This window comes from Rattus rattus, chromosome 1 (assembly GCF_011064425.1).
Source record: "Rattus rattus isolate New Zealand chromosome 1, Rrattus_CSIRO_v1, whole genome shotgun sequence".
NCBI classification, from domain to species: domain Eukaryota; kingdom Metazoa; phylum Chordata; class Mammalia; order Rodentia; family Muridae; genus Rattus; species Rattus rattus.
In genome coordinates this window covers 25,921,345-25,942,010 of record NC_046154.1, presented here as the reverse complement: position 1 = coordinate 25,942,010, position 20,666 = coordinate 25,921,345, and the positions used below count along the sequence as shown (strand labels likewise).

The 20,666-nt window shown below is 47.5% G+C and overlaps 1 protein-coding gene, 1 long non-coding RNA gene and 4 other non-coding genes across 8 annotated transcripts; 5 read left to right on the top strand and 1 right to left on the bottom strand.

The window, feature by feature from the left end:
- Positions 1 to 630: 630 nt before the first annotated feature.
- On the top strand, positions 631 to 3,493 carry LOC116895570. The gene is made up of 5 exons (XR_004387291.1): positions 631 to 896; positions 2,271 to 2,341; positions 2,577 to 2,642; positions 2,900 to 2,954; positions 3,312 to 3,493. It is a non-coding gene; the product is annotated as an uncharacterized LOC116895570 (long non-coding RNA).
- On the top strand, positions 1,450 to 1,585 carry LOC116890450. Its single transcript, XR_004386642.1, has one exon. It is a non-coding gene; the product is annotated as a small nucleolar RNA SNORA16B/SNORA16A family (small nucleolar RNA).
- LOC116890473 lies at positions 2,378 to 2,506 on the top strand. Its single transcript, XR_004386662.1, has one exon. It is a non-coding gene; the product is annotated as a small nucleolar RNA SNORA44 (small nucleolar RNA).
- On the top strand, positions 2,669 to 2,798 carry LOC116890478. The gene has a single exon (XR_004386667.1). It is a non-coding gene; the product is annotated as a small nucleolar RNA SNORA61 (small nucleolar RNA).
- LOC116890608 lies at positions 3,168 to 3,241 on the top strand. Its single transcript, XR_004386759.1, has one exon. It is a non-coding gene; the product is annotated as a small nucleolar RNA SNORD99 (small nucleolar RNA).
- A 304-nt stretch (positions 3,494 to 3,797) lies between the features above and the next one.
- Trnau1ap (tRNA selenocysteine 1 associated protein 1) lies at positions 3,798 to 19,385 on the bottom strand. Of its 3 annotated transcripts, XM_032896790.1 has the most exons (9): positions 19,255 to 19,384; positions 18,373 to 18,470; positions 15,978 to 16,077; positions 15,258 to 15,310; positions 11,912 to 12,043; positions 9,733 to 9,852; positions 5,267 to 5,429; positions 5,051 to 5,084; positions 3,798 to 4,027 (listed from the first exon to the last, which is right to left on the bottom strand). In XM_032896790.1, exons 1-9 carry the CDS (start codon positions 19,279 to 19,281, stop codon positions 3,891 to 3,893), a joined length of 864 nt encoding a protein of 287 aa, XP_032752681.1. In that variant the 5' UTR covers positions 19,282 to 19,384; the 3' UTR covers positions 3,798 to 3,890. The 3 variants fall into 3 exon arrangements, with proteins under 3 accessions (XP_032752681.1, XP_032752686.1, XP_032752688.1); XM_032896795.1 differs by lacking the exon at positions 9,733 to 9,852 and having other exon boundaries at positions 19,255 to 19,385; XM_032896797.1 differs by lacking the exon at positions 11,912 to 12,043 and having other exon boundaries at positions 19,255 to 19,385.
- Positions 19,386 to 20,666: the final 1,281 nt, after the last annotated feature.

Below are 20,666 nucleotides of genomic sequence, written 5' to 3'. Positions count from 1 at the left end.
GGTGTCCGAGCTGTGCCCAGAGTCTAGTTTACCTTGCTTGCTAGCTGTGATCCATTCTTCAATCCCTATGAAAGGGTATAACCATGAAGCCCGTACACAAGGCATGTATGAACATGAGATGGAATAATAGGGCCAGCGTAAACAGGAGTTGCTTAGAAAACACACAGCAGGGGCTGGGGATTTAGCTCAGTGGTAGAGCGCTTACCTAGGAAGCGCAAGGCCCTGGGTTCGGTCCCCAGCTCCGAAAAAAAGAACAAAAAAAAAAAAAAAGAAAGAAAAAAGAAAACACACAGCAGCAGAGGAAATCAACTTTGAACAAATAACACATCCATCTGGGTCCTCCTTTAATAAGACCTGCCAGCGTCCGGTTACCCTTCTGGCATCCCGGAATGCTCCGGGCGGAAAACCCTTTCTGAGATCGGTGTTAATTCAGAGTAGCCCGGGGACATAATCCGTAGGAATCAGAGCTGGTCTGAAATACGAGTTGAGCTCTCTGGCCCTGGTGGAAGCCACTAAGATCAGGAACCAGGATGTCCTATGGACTACATTTCCCAGAGGCTACGTGCGGCAGGCGGATGACGCAGACGCGGCTGAGGGCGCGAGCGTATATAATTCAGCTGCAGGCCGCTCTCAGTCCTTTCTCTCCTCGTCCGCGTCCTTTGTTCTTTCCTATGGCGCCTTGTATTTCTTTCCAGTCTTGCCCCCCCCCCCCCATTCTCCCAGTTCCCCAGCCCACCGTCCTCGGTCTGCATCCCCGGATGGTTCCTCCGAGGCCGCGGGATACCGAGCCTGCCGCTAAGGAACCGGGATTCTCCATTTCTGCGGTAGAAGCACGGACCCTAATGGCCGCATGCGCAGTGATAATTCCGCGGCCTACCGACCGCGCCTTTTGGCTGGTGAGTGCTGCAGATTATCGGTTTAGGGTTGATGAGATTTGTGCCTTGGTGGGATTACGAGCTTGGGTGCAGTAACCTTATTAGGATGACGCCAACTGGAAAGGGCCGTGACCATTACCCTACAGTGACGCTTGCGGCCAACCTCGCTCCTATGTTAGGTGGGATTTGGATTCTGCCACGTGCTAGGCGATCCCTATGTCAACCACAGTATTAAAGCCTTTAAAGAAAAAGTCAGGACCTTGACCTGGCCTTACCCGTACAGAGCTGGGTAAGACTTGTATAAAGCCTAGCTTTCTCGTTTTCTGATTGCAAAAAGCCGCCATTTTATTGAGCTTACCCTGATATCTTCGGCGTGTTAAACTTTTGTGCGGACACAGTAGAGTCATTAATTTGATATAGCTTTGGGTTCTAGTCAAGAACCTGTCTCAATGTCTAATAAATGTGCACGTATTAAAAGCCTTTGCAGCTTACAGGATTGCCGTTTTCAGGTGTCTCTAGGAGACGGTGGTGAGGCAAGTGGCTTGTGGGTTTGAGGTTTAGTAACCACTATCACCGTGGCCCTTATCGAAGCTGCAGCTGCTTCTACATAGCTGCTGTGGTCAAAAAGGTGGCCCAGAGAAACAATTTTCCTTGACGGTCGCGGTTCTGTTTCCTATAACTGATCTGCAACATTTTGGGAAAAGACAGCTCCACCTTAAGGTTTTTCCGGGATATGTAGGGATCTTTATTATTCGAAACGTGGCGTTTATTCCAGCACTTAGGAGGCAGGTGTGGCTTTGAGCCTAATCTACTGAGATTTCAGGCCAAAAAGGCCTACATTGGAAAACTGGGCTGGAGAGATGACTCCGCAGATAAGAGCACTGCTCTTCCAGAGGTCCAGAGTTCAAATCCACCACATGGTGGCTCACAACCAACTTTATTGGGATCTGTTGCCCTCTTCTGGTGTGTCTGAAGACAGCTACAGTGTACTCATAAGTAAATCTCTTTAAAAAAAAAAGATGGGAAGATGAGGTCCATAATGTGAAATTCACAAAGAACCAATAAGCAATTAAAATTTTAAAAATGAAAAGAACTTTGTCTCAAATTATATCACGTGTGATATAAGCCAACAAAAAAAAAACATTTTGAAAATAGCTTGCGGAGCCTTCAAACATCTATTGGTATAGAGCAATTCGTTGGTCACTGCTGTCACATTGCTTTTTTTTGTTGTTGTTTTGTTCTTTTTTTCGGAGCTGGGGACCGAACCCAGGGCCTTGCGCTTCCTAGGCAAGCGCTCTACCACTGAGCTAAATCCCCAACCCCCACATTGCTTTTAAGATAGGGACCCAGAATATGGAACAAGATTGTATGTAATTATGTTGCCATTTATCTTAGCTGTTCAGGTGAAGATTGTGGTGAGGAAGGAGACCAGAAGATGGGCCGATGAGGAGACAAAGCAGGGCCTGGTAAGCTCGGGTTGGTCGGTTACCTGGTGAGAAGTGAAGCATGTTTCCAAGGGCTGTGGCTGCTCATAGCCATGGGATCTCCAACTGCATGCCAGAGTAACGGAGAGACTTTGACAGCCCAGGTCATCACAGTGCCTGCTGTTGCCACTCAGCTCTCCTATATGTTTTTCCACTGGAGTTATGAGCTGTCTGTCCTTCTGTCCTGTGGTATTCACAACAAACTTTCCTTCTGCAGTGTGCACTTGGGCGGTTCTTGGAAGAGTGAGGAGACAGCCTGTAAGCCTCTGCTCATTAAGCTAAGGTAAAGTTGCTGTCTGAGACAGCCTGACCCTCTGGTCTCCCTTTCCCATCGGATCTTGATGCTGGTCTTGGTGGTCATAAAGGAGGGAGAGTACACTGAAGCTGGCCTCACAGCGATGCGGTTTTGTGTAGAGCATCAGGCCAGATTCAAACATGCCTGGGCTTCTAGATAGAATGGGATAATTTGAGATTTGGAAATGCACTTGCTAAGTACTGGCTTATTTAACATTCATGTGGTTTTTTTTTTTTTCTTTAAAGGACCATGTGACCAGTGAGGCGGCCATCATGTGATTTGGTCTGCATTATTTGTTGGGTAAGCTTAACTTGAGGACTTTTAATGAGTGAACCCTGTATATAGCAGAACCTCTGGTGTATAGAGACTAGCACCTCAGTCTGGCCTGCATGTGCTGTTAACATCTGGGACAAAGATGGCTTGGCTTGACATGTGTGTGGTATTTGCCCATTGAAGACCATTAGCATCGTCCAGTAATCCAGCGGAGACTGTAAGGAGGGGGGAAGCTCAGACACTGGTCTGTGATGAAACCCATTATCAGTGGACATCTATGGATGAGAAATGCGGATATGGGACTGAGACCAGTTGCTAGGAGAAACGGGAGGTGGGAATTGAGTCTGAGGATGGAACTAACACAGGTTTGTACTTCATTTTCAGAAAAATGCCACAAGAAGATCACACTGGGATTTAGAAGTTTCTGGCTAATACTTAGCCAGGTAGCCTTTTGTGGCCAGATTGGTCTACAAAGAGAAACAGCATTTTGGAAAAGTGAAATACCTTTGTAACCCAACATGCAATTGGTTCAATAAAGACTTTTCAAATTTCTTTCTCTGATTGGATTTAAAATGGGACAGGCCAGCTCTTTCTAGGCAGTTTAGTCTGCTGCATTGTGAGTTCCAGGACAACCATGATCCCCGTGATTTGATGGGGCCTGGAATCCTTTCTCACAGTACCACAGGATCAGAGAGCATGGTGGCCAGGCAGGCATGGGGACAGCCATTATGAAATCAGCTCTTCTGATACCTTCGGCCAGGCCTGATCAGACCATTGTATTATCTAGACAGGAATGACCACTGACTGCTAAGGCACTTCCAAATGTCATGTACCCACTCATGGCTTTTCCACAGGTGAAGTGGCTCACAATTCAGGAAATGGTAATTTATTAAAACATTATAAATCACTTTCAAAAAGATAAAAGCTTCGCAATAAAAAAGGCATCTGTGCTCTATGTCCTGGTTACATCATGGCGGGGATCTCTGATGACACGGTGTCCAGGGGCTGCCAGTGACAGTCCATCAGTGCGTCGTACAGTTCCTCACTCTGTTCCATGAACTCCTTGTTGGCCTCAGTCACATCCAGCTGTGGCGCAGGGTCTGGAGGAAGAGACAGGGTCAGGCAGGTGGAGACCTTAAGGGCTGGGGGTTCAGAAAGATGGAGAGCTTTGACGGCTGCTGTTTCTCCTTCCATTCTGTAATTGTGTTCTTAATATCCTGTCCCAACTTAAAACGGATTGGGAGCTAGAGGTTAAGAGCACTGACTTCTTCCAGAGGTTCTGAGTTTAATTCCCAGCAGCCACATGGTGGCTCACAACCATCTGTAAAGAGATCTGATGCCCTCTTCTGGCATATCTGAAGACAGCTACAGTGTACTTGTATTTAATAAATGAATAAATCTTTAAAAAAAAAAAAACAAACTGCATAGACTGGAGGGATGTAACTCAGAGTCGAGAACTTCCCTAGCACAACAGGGGCCTTAAGTTCCATGCCCAGTACTAAAAAAACAAACTGAAAAATAGAAAAATTAACCTTACAAACTGGTAAACAGTAGGGGTTGGAGAGATGGCTCAGTGGATAAGAGCACTGGCTGCTCCTCAAGACATCCTGAGTTCAATTCCCAGCACCCACTCTGTGGCTCACAACTGTAAGTAAAGGCAGTTCTGGGAGGACCATCATATGGACATACACAAAACACCAAAGCACACGAAATGCAGAAAACCAACCAAACAAAACCCAACAGATACAAAGTAACAGCGTTACTGTTATAGAGACAGCCGGTGGGTGGGGCCGACAGCTCGGAAAGAGTGGGCTCCTAGGAGTGGCCCTCATTTCTCATAATACTACATGGCTGCAATCATGGGCGCCTACTTCCATTAGAAGCACACTCATCCAAGCCCACACACACATCTTTAATCCCAGCACTCCGGAGGCAGAGGCAGGTGGATCTCTGAGTTCAAAAGCAGTTTGGTCTACAGAGTTCTGGAACAGCCAGGCCTACAGGAACTCTGTCTGGAAAAACAACAAAAAGCAAGCACACACATCCTTGGTGTCTCTCAGGAGTCTGCTAAGGCCCCTGGCTGGTACTTGTGTCAGTTGACAGAGACATGCAGGGACTCTTACCTTCCAGTGCATCATCCCCAACCTCTTCATATGTCTGTGAAGAAAGGAGAGGACGAGTGAGAAACCTGAGAAAATCCTGGTTAGCTTTCCACAAGTGGAACTGGGTCAATCTCGCCCACCCTACTTTTTCAAAGCCCAAGCCCAGGAACAATTTTCAGTGGAGAATGATGGTTCCTGGAGGTGAAATGAGACCCAAGGGTTGCCAGACATGGTTACCTGCATGGTGCTCTGGGTATAGCCATACTGAGGGTAGCTGTAGCTGTAGCTGCCAGTGTTCTGGTCATAGCCCCACTGGGCATAGTAGTTCTGGTACTGCTGGTAATACTGGTTGTAGCTGTAACTGTACATCTGGCTGTACTCAACTGGCTTTACACGGCTCCTTACATAAAACAAAACCAGAAGTAAGAGGACATTTCCCTTGACCGGGGACTGTAGGAGCTCTGGGAGGGTCCACGCCTACTGTCCTGCACACTCCCTATCCCGTCCCTGCCATACAGATGGGGACACAGAGTGTTTTAAGTGACTGGTCCAGGGCCACATGACTAAGGAATAAACTCAGGCAGTCTGCCTGCAGAGCCCAGGCTCTTAGGCTGAAGGCCTTTCTTGGCTTGACTGACTGCCTTGTCAGGACTTTTTCCCCCAAAAATCCTTTAAAGAAAAAAATTGTTTATGTATTTTGCATACATGGATGTTCTGCATTGGATTCAGTATTGAGAGCTGTAAACTGCCGTGTGGGTGCTCAGAACTGAACTCAGGACCTCTGGAAAAGCAGTCAGTGCTCTTAACCGCTGAGCCATCTCTCCAGCCCCTTTCTCAAGATCTTGGGAGACTCTTTTCTTTGACAGTTGCAAAAACTCAGGAAAACACAGCATAAAAACATCTGGTTTAGCTGGGCAGTGGTGACACACCACCTTTAATCCCAGCACTCGGGAGGCAGAGTTTGAGGACAGCCTGGTCTACAGAATGAGTTCCAAGATAGATAAGGCTACACTACACAGAGGCTAAAAACAAAAAATAAAAAGATAAATTCAAGTTCTGGGTTTAAGATGATTCAACATGGATTTCCAACTACAGACCGTGAGATCACCTGCCCTGCTTTGAAGCAGTCTTACTGTCTCTGCAGGAATGCTAACTGTGGTGGAGCTGAATACAGTCGTGCATGTGCTGAGCAATGCTCTACCTGGAGCTCTCTCCCCCTCCCCCAGCTGCCTTATCTGATGGTTACTTGGGATTTGGACTTGGTGTTTGCAGTGCTGGGATTCATGCAATAGAGGTGTTATTTACCCTTCCCACACACCAGGGAGAAAGCTGAATGTCTGCACAGCTTGGATCAGATGACAGATGGCTCAGTGGATAAAGACACATGAGCCTGACAGTCCACACACAGAAGAAGAACCCGCTCCACACAGCTGGCCTCTGACCTCTTAGTGGGCTGTGCACATCTTGTGGGCACACACACATGCTATAGGATAAGTAAAATAACTTAAAATGTCTTAAAAACTAAGAAACTCAGCCAGCTGTGGTTAATGCCAGCCCTTGGAAGGCAGGGGCAGGGCTAAACAATATGGCCACCTCGATAAAAAGGAATAAAGTCCAGTGATTTACTAGGGCTACACTTTAATTCGCACGTTCCTTTCTTCTTCAGATCCTGTAACCAACACCATTCCCAACCGAAGACAGGAGGCCATGTCTGCAAAGGACCCACTGCTCTCAAAGACAGGAAAGCCATGTATGGAGAAACTTCAGAAGCAGGCCCATTACCATCTAACAGAAAACCTCAGGAACACAGTGAAGCTCAGGCGAATGACAATGGGATTGCACTCACGAATTTGAGCTTAGAGTGCCCTGTGACACCAAAAGCGCGCAGGAGCCAGAGGCCCACTCCTCCGAGCTGCCGGCTGATGTGAGAAATCACTTCTCCTCAGCACTGGGGGCTTGGCTATGCTAACCAGGCCACAGAGGAAGCTGTGAGCATGAGCTGAGAGCACCAGGCAAGACAAAGGCAGCAACACTGAGACTGCGCACTTTTAAGCTTTTTAGGGAAGGGGCTCAGCTACTGCTAGGTAAACCCGGCTGCTGGTTACTGCAGCATCCAGCTCTAGACAGGATGCCCTCTGCAGCCTGCAGGCAGATGGCCCCACCAGCTGAGTGTGGGGCGGGTGACCCACTAGTCATCATTTTGACCCCTCCTCTATGAATCTGCTGATTTCTACCACTGTGTTGACAGAAGTGGAGGTTCCTCTTCCTCACCTGGGCTCCTTGTGTCTCCTTCAGGCTCTCTCCAGGGCCTGCCAATCCTTATCCTGAGGGCTTGAGGGCACCTCCCCAGGGGTGGGCACGGATTACTAACAACAGTGTTCAGTGTGGCTAGCACAGATAGGACAAATTAGAAGTTTGCAGATGGGTCTTTGTTTCTGTTTATAGCTATATTGCCAGAGTCTAATTACAGAACAAACAAGAATGTACCAGAAACAGCCAAAATGATGGACAACAGAGGAATCGTTGGTCAGAACTTATAAAGGACTACGCTGCAGTAGATAGAAATAAAATCATAGTCAGGATACTCAGTGGAGAGAATGCTTAGCCCTGTGAGGTCTAATACCCAAATACCCACTGCCCCCAAACAGTAAATAAAATCATTCATACAAGGGTACGACTACATGGAAAAGTGTGTATATGGAAAAAACTAAGAAAAAAAGGAATATGTATTATTTATGAAATTTAAAATGGAATGCAAGGCTCTGGGTTTGAACCCCAGAGTTACAAGTAATAAATCCTACCACATTTAATCGACTTATATGTAGCATATAATCTTGGAAGGGCATTGAGAGATAATCACTTTTGACATTTACAGTTTGCTTGTCTGCCCCACAGGGTTTTACAGTGCTGTCCTGGAGTCTGTCTGACTGTCCCACTCACCCTAGTATCGGAATTACAGGTGTGTGGCACTGTCACTACAGCCAATTCAGAATAATGAAATGGGGACTTTAAAGACTTTTGTAGGGCTGGAGAGATGGCTCAACAGTTAAGAGCACTGACTGCTCTTCCAGAAGTCCTGAGTTCAGTTCCCAGCAACCACATGGTGGCTCACAACCATCTGTAATGGAATCCAATGCCCTCTTCTGGTGTGTCTAAAGACAGCTACAGTGTACTTATATATAAGAAAATAATTTTTTTTTTTCTTTCCTGGGGCTGGGGACCGAACCCAGGACCTTGCGCCTCCTAGGCAAGCGCTCTACCACTGAGCCAAATCCCCAACCCCTAAAATAAATCTTTAAAAAAAAAAAAAAGGGGGGACTTATATGTGTATGTGTGTTTCTGTGTAGAGATGTATTAAGGGCAGAAGAGAATATTAGATCCCCCTGGAGCTAAAGTCATAGGTGCTGTGAACAGACCAAAGTGGGTGTTGGAGATTAACTTAGTCCTCTGGAAGAATCTCTCTCCAGATCTGTAACTTCCTTTAAAAACTGTCTTTCTTTGCTGGGTCTCCTGGCCCATACTTTTAATCTGATCACTCCAGAGGGAGAGGTAGACCATTATCTATGAGTTTGAGGGTAGCCTGTTCTACACAGCAAGATCTAGGCCAGCCAGGGCCACCTAGTGAGACCCTGTAGAACATTCAAGTCTCTGTTACTTCAACAGGACCATGTGGAAGGTCTACCCTGAAGTTTGGCTGCCCTTGTTCATGTTGGTAAAGATATCTCAGCCTTGTTCCTTCTGCCAGTAGTAGGGGTACCACTTAGTTCCTAGCTATAGGGCTGTCCTGTGCACTGCAGCAGCACCCTAACTATGACCTCCTAGATGCCACTAGCACTGTTACAATGTCGCAAAATATTTTCAGATGCCAGTGCCTCCTATGAGTGAAATCTCTACCTGCTGGAAGTGCTGAAAGATAAGAAATGCCACTCAGGGGTCAGGTGTGGTGGCACACACCTTAAATGCCAGCACTTGGAGGCAGAGGCAGGCGGGTCTCTGTGAACCTACCTACCTGGCATGTCAAGTTAACAGTGAGGCGCAGTATTTCAGTATTTCAGCTGTTTATAATTCTTTTTTAAAAATAATTTGTTTATATTTATTTTATATGCACTGATGTTTTGCCTGCATGTATGTCTGCGGGAAAGTGTTGGAGCCTCTGGAACTAGAGTTATAGATAGGTGTAAGCTGCTATTGTGGATGCTGGTTAAGTGAACCTGTGACCTCTTAGAGGGCAGCCAGTGCTCTTAACGCTGAGTCATCACTGCTGCCTCACCTGTTTAGAATTCTTAGCCAGTCATTCCACTGCAACAGACCCTAACAGGAACTTTAAAAGAAAAATGTCGGGGCTGGGGATTTGGCTCAGTGGGAGGGCCCTGACCTAGAAAGCCAAAGGCCCCGGGACCGGACCCCAACCACAAAAAAAAAAAACAAAAAAAAAAAAAAAAAAAAAAAAAAAAAAAAAAAAAAATGTCCTCTCTCCTTATTCTACCTAATTCTATAGATACGTCAGGACACAGAACCAAACTGCATTCCCCTGTTCCTGCCCTCAATGTCTGACCACCTAGCTCTAACTTCCAGGGGTGTGCGGCTACACTAGTTCGTCCCCACGCCCAGCCCAACCAAAGATAACTGTGACCGCCGCCTCGCTACAGCCTGGCATCCCACATATGCTGTCCTGACTCAGCCTGTGCTCTCTGCGGACTCACGCTTTGGGGATGGCCACACTCAGCCGCACAGGCTTGCACCCCAGTCCCACTGCTCCCTGGCACTCCGTCAAGGCTCGCTTCTGCTCCAACTCATCTGTGAATTTCACAAAGCCATAGCCCCTGGAGGGAGAGAGACCAACACACCACTTAGATCACAAAGGGATGAAGCCTGAGGAGAAGCACGGACAAGAGGGGTGGGAAAGGAGGTGGGCTGGAGCATGAAGGAGAAAGGGCTGGAAAGGTAGAGGGAGTCCCATCAAACAGAGCACAGAGGAATCAGCTTCGGGCACAGTACGATCCTGACACAGTGAGAAGCCCTTCTGTCAGTCTAGCTCTCCATTCTCTTCCTTTTCCTCCACAGCATCACCCAGTGCTCCTTTCCAAACAGGAGCATCCCTCCCAAATCACAGCAGTGTAGCTGTGGAGACAGGTGACGTCAGCCTGCAGACTTCCCACTTTCTGCGGTGTGGTGCTAGGCACGTGGGAAAGGGCTTTTGGACAGACCTGGTTCCTGGTCTTCGGAGGTCAGACTTTACTCAGAGACTGTTCATGACACACATAGTGAGTGAGCAACCTACTATGTGCTTCAGTCAGTGAGCAGGCACCATGTGCTGGTGAGGTGCTGAGGACATTCTCAGTATCTCACCACATGGTGCACCACCCTGCACTGAGGAGCAGCCTTAAACCTCAGAGAGGTCTGAAAGCTTTGACAAAGTCACGCACAACAAAAGCAGGCTTAACTCTAGGTTGCACTCCCGAACCCTGAGAGAGTAAGGACTACATTAATGAAGAATCAGCCTTTTAGCTGCTGCTGGTGGCACATGCCTGTAATTCTAGTACTGAGGAAGCTGAGCATGTAGAATTGTGAGTTCAAGGCCAGTTACGCCCACATGGAAGAAAACTGGGGGAGCCAGGCCTGCGGCTGTGGTTTTGTGGCAGGGCTCACACTCTCTGGCTTAGCACACTAAGTACCTGGGTGCAGCTCTGAGTACTGAAATGTAGAAAGAATGAGCCGTTCTTAGAATGGGGCGCATGACTGGGTTCAAGTCTATGCACAGTAAAGAAAAAAAAATTCTCTCTCCCTCCCTCCCTCCTTCCCTCCCTCCCTTCCTTCCTGGAGTTGGGAAATCAAACTCAGGACCTTGTCCACGCTAAGCAAGCTCCCTAACTGAACTACACCCTAGCTTTTGGAGTGTTTTTATTATTATTTTTAAGACATGGTTTCTCTAGTGTGGTCCTTACACTCAGGCTTCCCTGGGACTTACTCTGCAGTTTAGGGCCGCCATCTTTATTTTTCTGAGATGAGATGGTTTTGCTAAGTTGCCTAGGCTGGCCTTAAGCTCATTGCCCAGGCTGGCCTTAAGCTCATTGCCCAGGCTGGCCTTAAGCTCATTGCCCAGGCTGGCCTTAAGATCATTGTGCAGCATACAAAGACCCCAGATTTGCAATCTGTCTGCTTAGTTTGACTTTCCTTGTTTTATACTTTTAAGGTAGGTTCTTGCTATGTAGTTTAAGCTGGCTTCAGTTCAAAATGCTTCCACACTCCAATGACAGGTCTCTCCACTTTAAAATAGAGCTCCCTTTTCCTTCTTTTTTCTTTTCTTTTCTTTTTTTCTTTTTTGAAGGGTTGTATTAAGAAAAGAGTTTCATGGGGGTTGGGATTTAGCTCAGTGGTAGGCGCTTGCCTATGCAAGCGCAAGGCCCTAGGTTGGGTTCCCAGCTCAAAAAAAAAAAAAAAAAAAAAAAAGTTTCACGTAGCTCAGGGTGGCCTTGAACTCACTAAATAGTCAAAGATGGATGGCTTTGACTTTCTGATCCTCCACTTCCCAAGTGCTGGGAATACAGGTGTGCACTGCCACACAAGGCTGAACTATATTTTTAACTACGCAGAAAGCCTTAGTAACAGAGAGAAGTACAGCAACAAATAGTTTATATTACTTCCCTACTCCTATGTCAACCATATAAGAACCACTGTTAGATTGCCTCAGTTGATGGAAACCACTCGGACTATCGGTAACTGTCCACAGTCCTGGCCAGAGAGGGAGCTAGGTTCAAACCAGGTTGCCTGGCTCAAGGGCTTGTACTCTGAGCTACCACCCTCCCTGGTGTCTCTACAATACTCCCCCAGGGGATAAGAAGACAGAATGAAGAGGAACAGAAATAGCAGGTAAGGCCTTACTTAGACACGCCTGTCTGGTCCAAAACCACCTTGCCTCCCCGGCAGGAGGGGTAGACTTTGACAAAGAACTCATACAGCATGCCATCGTCCACGTCTGGGGTCAGGTCCCCCACAAACAGGGAGTACTCAGGGCTGAGAGGAGAGAAGAGGCAGCAAAAAGTCAAACCCTGCTGTCACTGTCTGAAATCTCCTCTCTCCATTTCTCTTTAAGACAAAAAGTTTTGCTATGGAGTCCAGGCTGGCCTCAAACTCCCAGCAATCCTCTGCCAAAGCTTCCTGAGCACTGAAATTGAGTGACAGGCACATACTGCCATTGGCAAAGGAGTTATGGAAATAGTACCATGCCCTGAATTTTCCAGACACCACGCAAAACTTGTCTGACTTTAAGCATCAAGAGCTCTGTGACTTTAAGGTCAGCCTGGTCTATAGAGCAAGTTCTAGAAGCAGGCCAACCTCTATGAGTTCTAGGCCAACCTGTCTTAAAAAAAAAAAAAAAAAAAAAAAAAGCTAGCAAGCGAGAGCAAGAGAGAATGATCAGACAAAGGGACAGATCAGAGCCATATGCAAAGATTTTAAAAAACACTAAACATGTTAAATGTAATGACAAAAGACCTTTATCTCCTGAAGAACTAAAACATAGTCAAGATGAAATGCTCAAACTCTGTTGGAACATGGGCAGCAAACTTTTTCTAGAAATGTTTACAAATGTATTTAGTTCTAGATTCAGTTTTTGATTTGTGCTACCATATACCAGGTCTTATTTTAGCATTTCAAACATGATACATATTCTTTGTATAAAATTAGAATAGCCAGGGCAGCACAAAAAAAAATTTGAAAAGCCAAAATAGATAAAACAAGACAAAAACACAAAGAAGAAAAAATTCACAAAGAAAAATAAAATTAGTGGCCAGGTATGGTAGCTATGGTAGCCCATGCCCAGGGAGAGAGAGGCAGGAGGATCCACAAGTTCAAGGTCTACTTCAGCTGTAGAGCAAGTTCAAAGTTGGCCTTGGCTGTGTGTACATAAGTGGTGGGAACGGCTCTACGGGAGCAATGCGCTCTCTTATTCCTGAACCATCTCTCTAGCCCAGTGTCTGCCTTTTGAAACAGTCTCACATAGATCAGGCTAGTCTCACATAGATCAGGCTAGCCTCAAACTCCATATTTGCTTAGGATGACTTAGACTGTCTGATTTACCTGCCTCCACCTCCCATGTGCCAGGATTCCAGGCATATCTCTGCCGTTTTATTGGTGCTGGGCTGTGAACACAGGGCTCCCTGCATAGACACTCTGCCTAATGAGCTACATCCCCCTAGCCCTGGCATTTCTTTTGAACTTACAAAACCAATGTGAACCATAGTATTTCATTTCTGCTATTTTTCCTTCTCATATATTGCCCAAACTGGGTGCGGTGGATGCTATCTGTAAATCTCAGGCTACAGTAGGAGTCTGAGGTCAGCCTAGGCAACACAGACATATTGCTGACGCCATGATGTCAGGTCTAGAGCATGACTTTTGAGTACACGTTATAATGACCCACATTCTGCTGTCAGGTTACTGGCTTTCCTCTCAACATTTCCCAGTGCATACATGTTTTAATGAGCACTTGTGAGGCTGCTCCTTGCACACGACCACGAATGCATTCTGAAGACTGGAACTCTGCCGGGGCAACCCACTCTCCTGCAGAGCCGATGGACCGAAAGCTCGGAAAGCTTCTGCGATACTGTCTTTTTTTTTTTTTTTTGGTTTTTTTTTTCGGAGGTGGGGATCGAACCCCAGGGCCTTGCGCTTCCCTAGGTAAGCGCTCTACCACTGAGCTAAATCCCCACCCCCTGCGATACTGTCTTAAGAGTGTCTGAACACCGTTTACCTAAGGAGCACAACCCGATTTTATCTCTGAGCGACAGCCTAGTTATATGGCCCTGGCTAGCTTAGAACTTGCTACGTAGACTACAATGACCCCCAACCTGCCATCTTCCTCTTGTCTCTACCTCCCGAGTGCTGAAGCAGGGCTGGCAAGGTGCCACCATGCCTAACCACAGTGCTGTCTTTGGAGGCTGTGATGGGGCTGAAGGTCTGTGACACAGGCAGGGCTGCTTCCAACGTGAAAACACAAAAGGACTGCCGAGCCGAGCCTGGACTGTCAAACCCTAACTGTAGACAAGCACTCCCAGATAGCCGATGGAAGTGCACATTGTTACTATAAGTGGATCCCCACTGAATAAAACCTCAAGACCTGAAAACAGGATGGAAAGCTGAGGAGAGGACCAGGGAGGGGACATGGCCCTGCCAGGCATGGTGACGCACATCCGCAGTATAAGGAGGATTGGTGAGGTGGGTCTGAGCATCCTAGTGAATAGATCAGTGTGGGCTACAGAACGAGACCCTGTCTCAATAAAACAGAAAATAATGCCAGGGGGCAGTACTGCTCACCTTTAATCCAAGAACTTGAGAAGCAGAGGCAGGCAGGTCTCTAAATATGAGGCTAGCTTGGTCTACAGTGTGAGTTCTAGGACTGCCTGGGCTACAGAGAAACCCTTTTTCAAAAAACAATAAACAAACAAACAGCGGAGGTGAGGGTAGCCTTTGCCTTCTGTAGTGGTTCAAACAAGAAAGGCACCCCCATAGGTACCTATCTTTGACTGCTTAGTCTCAGTGAGTGGAACTCTCTGACAGGATTAGAAGGACCAGGAGGTGTGACCTTGTTAGCAGAAGTGTGTCACTGGGGGTGGGCTTCGAGCTTTCGAAAGCCTATGCTAAGTCCAGTGTTTCTTTCTACTCAGCTACTCTCAACTACTCTCCAGCAGTGCCTGCCGCCATGCTCCCTGCCATGGTGATGGACTAAACCTCTGAAGCTCTACGGACGGCCCCAGCTACAGCTAAATGCTTGCTTGGCTTTACAGTTACATTGGTCATAGTGCTCTCGTCACAGAAATAGAACAATGACTCAGACACTTTCCATGCACCGAGTGCTGGGTTCAGTCAGCAGCACTGTGTACCTCTAACTCGTACCATCCGGGGGCACACATATCAATCCCAGCACGTGGGAGGCAGACGGAAGCGGAAGGTTAGAGTTTAAGGTCATCCTTGACTACATAGGGAGCCTGAGGCCAGTTTGGAATACATGAGACTGCGACCTGTGCCATCCACAGATGGAAAAACATTGCCTTGACACCATGGAGGCCAGGGAGCAGGAGAGTGTCCTTCAGAAAGCGGCAAATTATAGCAAGTTGAACTCTCCACCATCCTTTGGCAGTAATTGGCACAGTGACAATGTGCCTTGTGACTTGTGCCTGTCTAGACACATACTGAGGCTTGACCTACATTGGGGGAGCTCCTTACTTACCTGTTGTCTGGCTGTTTCCCGTAAGTGGCATAATTCAGTTTAAAACGTTTTGCCTGGAAATTTAAAAACACATGGACAAACTAAAACAGAGAAGGATCTTTCAAAAGCCAAACAATATTTGAAGAAAACTGAAGTAGATTACCTTGGCCAAAATATCTCCCCCTCTCTAAGCCTCAGCTTTCCTCCTGTATAAAATGAAGGGATGCACAGTTGACCGTTAAGGGCACTGCCAGCTCCATGGTTCTATGAGCGTGAGCCAGCTGGTACAGCTGTAAGCTAAGTAACTGTGGGAAGAGCAGAATGTAACCCTCTTGAGATGTGTCCTTGCTGTGACCAGCCTGTTCCAGATTCTCAATCAGGCAAAAGCCCTAGAGTCTTGGCTGGGGATTGAACCCAGGGTCTTGGGCATGCTAAGCAGATACTCTGCCATTGAGTACATGGCAGCCCGGTTTTTGAGTCTTCTGTCATAGGAAAGGGCCTGGGTTTTGGAGGCAAGCGGTCTTCTGTCTGAATCTTGGCCCTGCCACTTACTACCTGTATTGCTTTCAGTAAGTCACCTCACCGCCCTGGGCTTGTTTCCTGGGCAATCAAAGATAACAGCACCTTGTGCGGTGGCAATGGGATTAAATGAAATGCTGTGTGCACCCCATGGTGTTCACTATGTGGTAGTAATTAAAGCCAACAAAAATGGCAAGGCCATCATCATCCAAGTGTCCTTACAGGTGTGGCTCCCGGAAGGGGTTTCCCATTAATTTTATGCAAACACTTCTCGGCTGTGGCCAAGTCTGCGAATTCCACAAAGCAGTAGCCAGCTGGGATTCTGGAAGCAAGCAGAGAAAGAGCGGTAAGGACGCCCAGGTACACTTTGGCCTAAAGAGAGAAAAAAATGGTTTCCTTCTCTTTCTCCCTCCCTCCCTCCCTCCCTCCCTCCTTCCCCCTCTCCTCTCCTTTCCTGTTAAGACAGGATCTTACTATATAGCTCTGGCTGTCCTGGAATTCACTATGTAGACCAGGCTGGCTTCTAGCTCACAGAGATTCACCCGCCCCTGCCTTCCAAGTGCTGAGACAACAGGCGTGCACCCCACCACCCTGCTTTTAAAGTGGTTTTCAAAAACTGTTGTTGTTTTTTTCTGATAGAACCACACTATTTTTATTCCACTCCATATTCCAGATCAGAAATAACTTCAAGTACAAGGACAGTGAATCTGGCCAGTCCTTGATTTCATAACCACATATTATGTATATGTCACATTACCTGTGACAAAATCCTCCCCAAAACCCTTAATGTTACCCACTCAACCCTTCAGATCCTTTGTCTAGCTTACAAGAAATTAAGACTAGCCCCAGAGAAAATACCAGAATAAATTAATCAAGAAGGTAATGATTTTTATCTACTTAAAAGGCTTATATTACGCTGGGCAGTGGTGGTGGTGCACACCTTCGATTCCAGCATTCAAGAGGCAGAGGCAGGGAGAGCTATAAATTCCAGACCAAGTTCCCAGTTACAGACCGAGTTCCAGGACAGTCAAAGAACCCTGTCTGGAAAGCCAAACGAAACAAAAGAAAGTCTACATTAAGGCATCTGCCTAGTATACAAAAGGCCGCAGGTTCTATGTTCAGTTTAAGGGGCAAGGGTGTCCTGGGAAAAGGTTGGCTTTTGTATGTTAAAAGTCAGGAGCTCACAACGAAGGCTGGCACCTGCCTGCACTCAAAACACTTTAGATTCTAAAGTTTAAAAGGTGAGGCTAGAGGACTGCCTCCAGTTTGATCAATGCCAGTCCTGGATGTGTAGTGAATTCGAGGCCAGTCTACGCTATAAAATAAGACCCTGTCTTTTCATTATTTTGTTGAGACAGGTTCTCACTATGGAGTCCCGGCTGTCTCAGAATTCAATATGTACACTGCACTAGCCTTGAACTCACAGAGATCTTCAAACTCTGCCTCAAACTTCTGCCTCCAGAGTGCTAGGATTAAAGGCATGTCCTACCATGTCCAGATCTTCTTAAACTTCTTTAATATCTGTATTAATTATTTGAGAGATCTTTGCTTTTTTGAGACAGGGTCTCTCTCACCATATTAGTTCTGGCTTGTTGTGGTGTCCCAATGTTGGGGTTAAGGGTACGCACACACCACCACCCAGCAATTACTTGTTTCCAACTCAGGTTAACAGGCTCGAGGTAAGTGCTGGTACCTGCTAGGTCACCTCACTGTCCTCCCCAAACCTTGTACTTCTGAATGCTCTTAATTTCTTGGGGAAAAAGGGGTGAGGGGGACTGTGTGTGTGTGTGTGTGTGTGTGAGTGATTGCACATACTCAGAACTCTATAAAGGAGATATGGTTCAGCTAGAGATATGGTTGAGCAATTATGAGTTTTATACTGCTCTTCCAAGGGACGTCAGTTCGATATCCAGCAACCACAGAGGGGCACATCACAGAATTTGACACCTTGGCCTCTATGGGCACCTGCACTCTTGCATAACCCCCCCCCCACATACATACAGAATCAAATGTAATCAAATGTAAAACTAAACCTTAAAAAAAAAGGGGGGGGGTTGGGGATTTAGCTCAGTGGTAGAGCGCTTGCCTAGCAAGCACAAGGCCCTGGGTTCGGTCCCCAGCTCCGAAAAAAAGAAAAGAAAAGAAAAAAAAAAAGAGCCAGGACTGCTGGCACACCTTGTGGTTGTGGCACTTGCAAGGCAGAGGCAGGGTTGTCATAAGATCGAGGTCAGCCTATGGTGACTACAGGAAGACTTTGTTTCAAAGTAAAATAAAATATAAATGAAACACAAAGGTAACTTACCAAAGATCACACCAATTTTCTTTCTTTCTTTTTTTTTCCCCCCGGAGCTGGGGACCAAACCCAGGGCCTTGCGCTTGCTAGGCAAGCGCTCATACCAATTTTCAAAACCAGCATCCTGCCTCGATCACTGACACCTGAAATACTCAACACTTCTACTCAGTAAGCCACCCTCCGTGCTTCCTTTTTATAATTCTGTGCGATCACTACTACTAGGGATGGCGAGAAGCTCTTCCTCCCGCCAGGTTTATTCCCTTGAATGACAGCAGCAGCGGGCTCTACTAATCAAGCACCGGAAAGAGAAAAAGGGAGGTGTACCCAGTGAGGCGGTTTCGGATAATTTTGACACTCATCACGGTCTCCCCCATGGTGGCAAAGGCTCTAGAGATGAAGTTCTCATCCATGTAGGGTTCCAGCTGCATAAAAACCAGAGCAGAGAGGCTCAGGCCCACGGCCAGGAGCCCCAAAAGTGGTTGAGCCCCTCCCACTCTGTTCAGGACACTTTCCACTGCACTACAGAGCCAAGCTTTCTACCCAGAAGGGAGCAGGGTTCCAACCAACTCCTTTACTTCAAATCACTCCCCTAGCTGGGAGGCGTGGCACGCACCCGTAATCCCAGCACTAGGGAGGCAGTGGCAGGTAGATCCCTGAGTTTGAGGTCTACAGAATGAGTTCCAGGACAGACAGAACTATGTGAGGGACCCCATCTCAAAACAACAACAAAAGAAAAACCAAAATAGTTTCCCATTATAGAATTCCCTGTGCTTCCGGCCCTAGACACACAGGGCCCCTCAATCCTTAGGATTCCTCCGACTCCTTCCCCCCAAAATGGAAAGGGAGATTCCAGAACCTGTAACTCATAGATTCAGCATCTGAGGAATCTTCATTCTGATGCCCACACTCCGCTTTCAAAGCCTGGGTGACCAGGCCTCGATAGGAAGCCCAAGCTGGCCTAGAACTCACTTATGGAGTCTCGAACTCACTATGGAGTATTGTGTTGGTCCTCCTGCCTCTGCCTCGCCAAGTGCAGGGATTAAGGCATGGACCACCACAACCTGCCTGGCTTCCCTCTGTCCCCAAAACCCTTCCTGTTCACCGCCACCCTCCAGGGATCTGAAGGTCCTTCGCCCTCAGGCCCTTCCTCCTCCTAGGACTCGAGACCCTCTTATTCTCCTCAGAGCAGGGGCGGCCCTGACTCACGTCTCCCATCCAGAGGCTGGCCGCCATCCCGCATCCGGTCCGGGACCGTGCGGGCCTGTGGCGCGCAACCGCGCCAGCCTGCGCAGCCGAGCCCGCCCGGAGTCTGCGCCTGAGGCACCTCCTGCGTACACGCTGCCTCGGCGGCCAGGCGCGCGGATCCGGGTTTTCCTCCGACCTGTCAGCAGCTTCCGGCCCCGAGGGGGCGTGGCTTCCACAGCGAGAGGGGCGTGGCTTCGACTCGGATGCCGGAAGCCTTGCTGACAAGGACGTTGAAGGCACGGTCTGTGGGGCGGATTGCCCCGCTCTTTAATAAAACCGCGCGAATGCTTCTATAATTAGAGAGGTAGGGTTTGCTCTCTGGAGGGAATTCCAAGCATAAGCACGGAGGGACAATGACAGAACTTCTCTGGGAGCGCGGAGTAGATACGCTTCCACGGGACTGTGGAGGAGCCGCGGCCGTGCAGCAGCCGCGGCAGTGCAGCGATCCTCTTGTCCTGCATCCCTGCGAGGGATTCTTCATTTGCCTAAAGCCCTGAAGCGGAGAGGACTAAAGGACGGTTCTTGATAATACAAAGTCCTAGCATCGGTCACTTTTGTTTGTAGTTGGGGATGGGGAGCGTCTGCGTTGGCCTGTAAGTCTCTAGGCAGAGATCTACTTGCTTCTGCCTGTTTTGTTTTGAAATGAACTCCAGTCTTCTCAAAGCATTCCTTCTTAACGGTTGAGCCATGTTTCTAAGCCCACACTTTTTTTTTTTTTTTTTTTTTTGCCTTAAGGTCTCCTTAGGTTGCTCCCTGGTACAAGCTATATAATCTAGACTGGCAGCAAACTCTTGGCAATCCTCCTGCTTCAGCCTCCTAAGTGCTAGTTTTACAAGTGAAAGACACCAAACCTGGCTCCTTCCGTTTTTATTATTCTATCCCCAAATGCCAAGCCTTAAAAAACTCTCAGTAAACTTGGTTTTTGAGAACTCCTAAGGTGTGTGTGTCCCAGGCTTCATCCAGATGGTGGCTAGTTTAGTAGGAAGTGGCAAGCTCCTGTGCCTTCAGACTGGTTCTGACAACCAAGTCCAACCCAAGTGCCTGAAAGTCCCTGAACCCCAAGCTGTAGAAAGTTCCCCAGCCAAGAACTCGTCTGAAAACCAGAGGCTAACAATGAGTCTACAAATTTCCTGTTCCCTTCTGTTACTCTATAAATGCTGCCAAGGGGCTGGTGAGATAGCTCAGTAGGTAAAAGTACATTGCGCTGACCCAACACACACTCAAATGTAAGAAAAAAATTTTTTCGGAAGCTATAGAATTGTTGTGGTTTGCCCTGCAGTTATCTGTATTTTGATGCTAATTCCCCTGCCCCAAGGACAGCTGCCTAGTCTTAAGCTCAGGACTCAGGTGACATCACCAGAACCTTCTCCCCA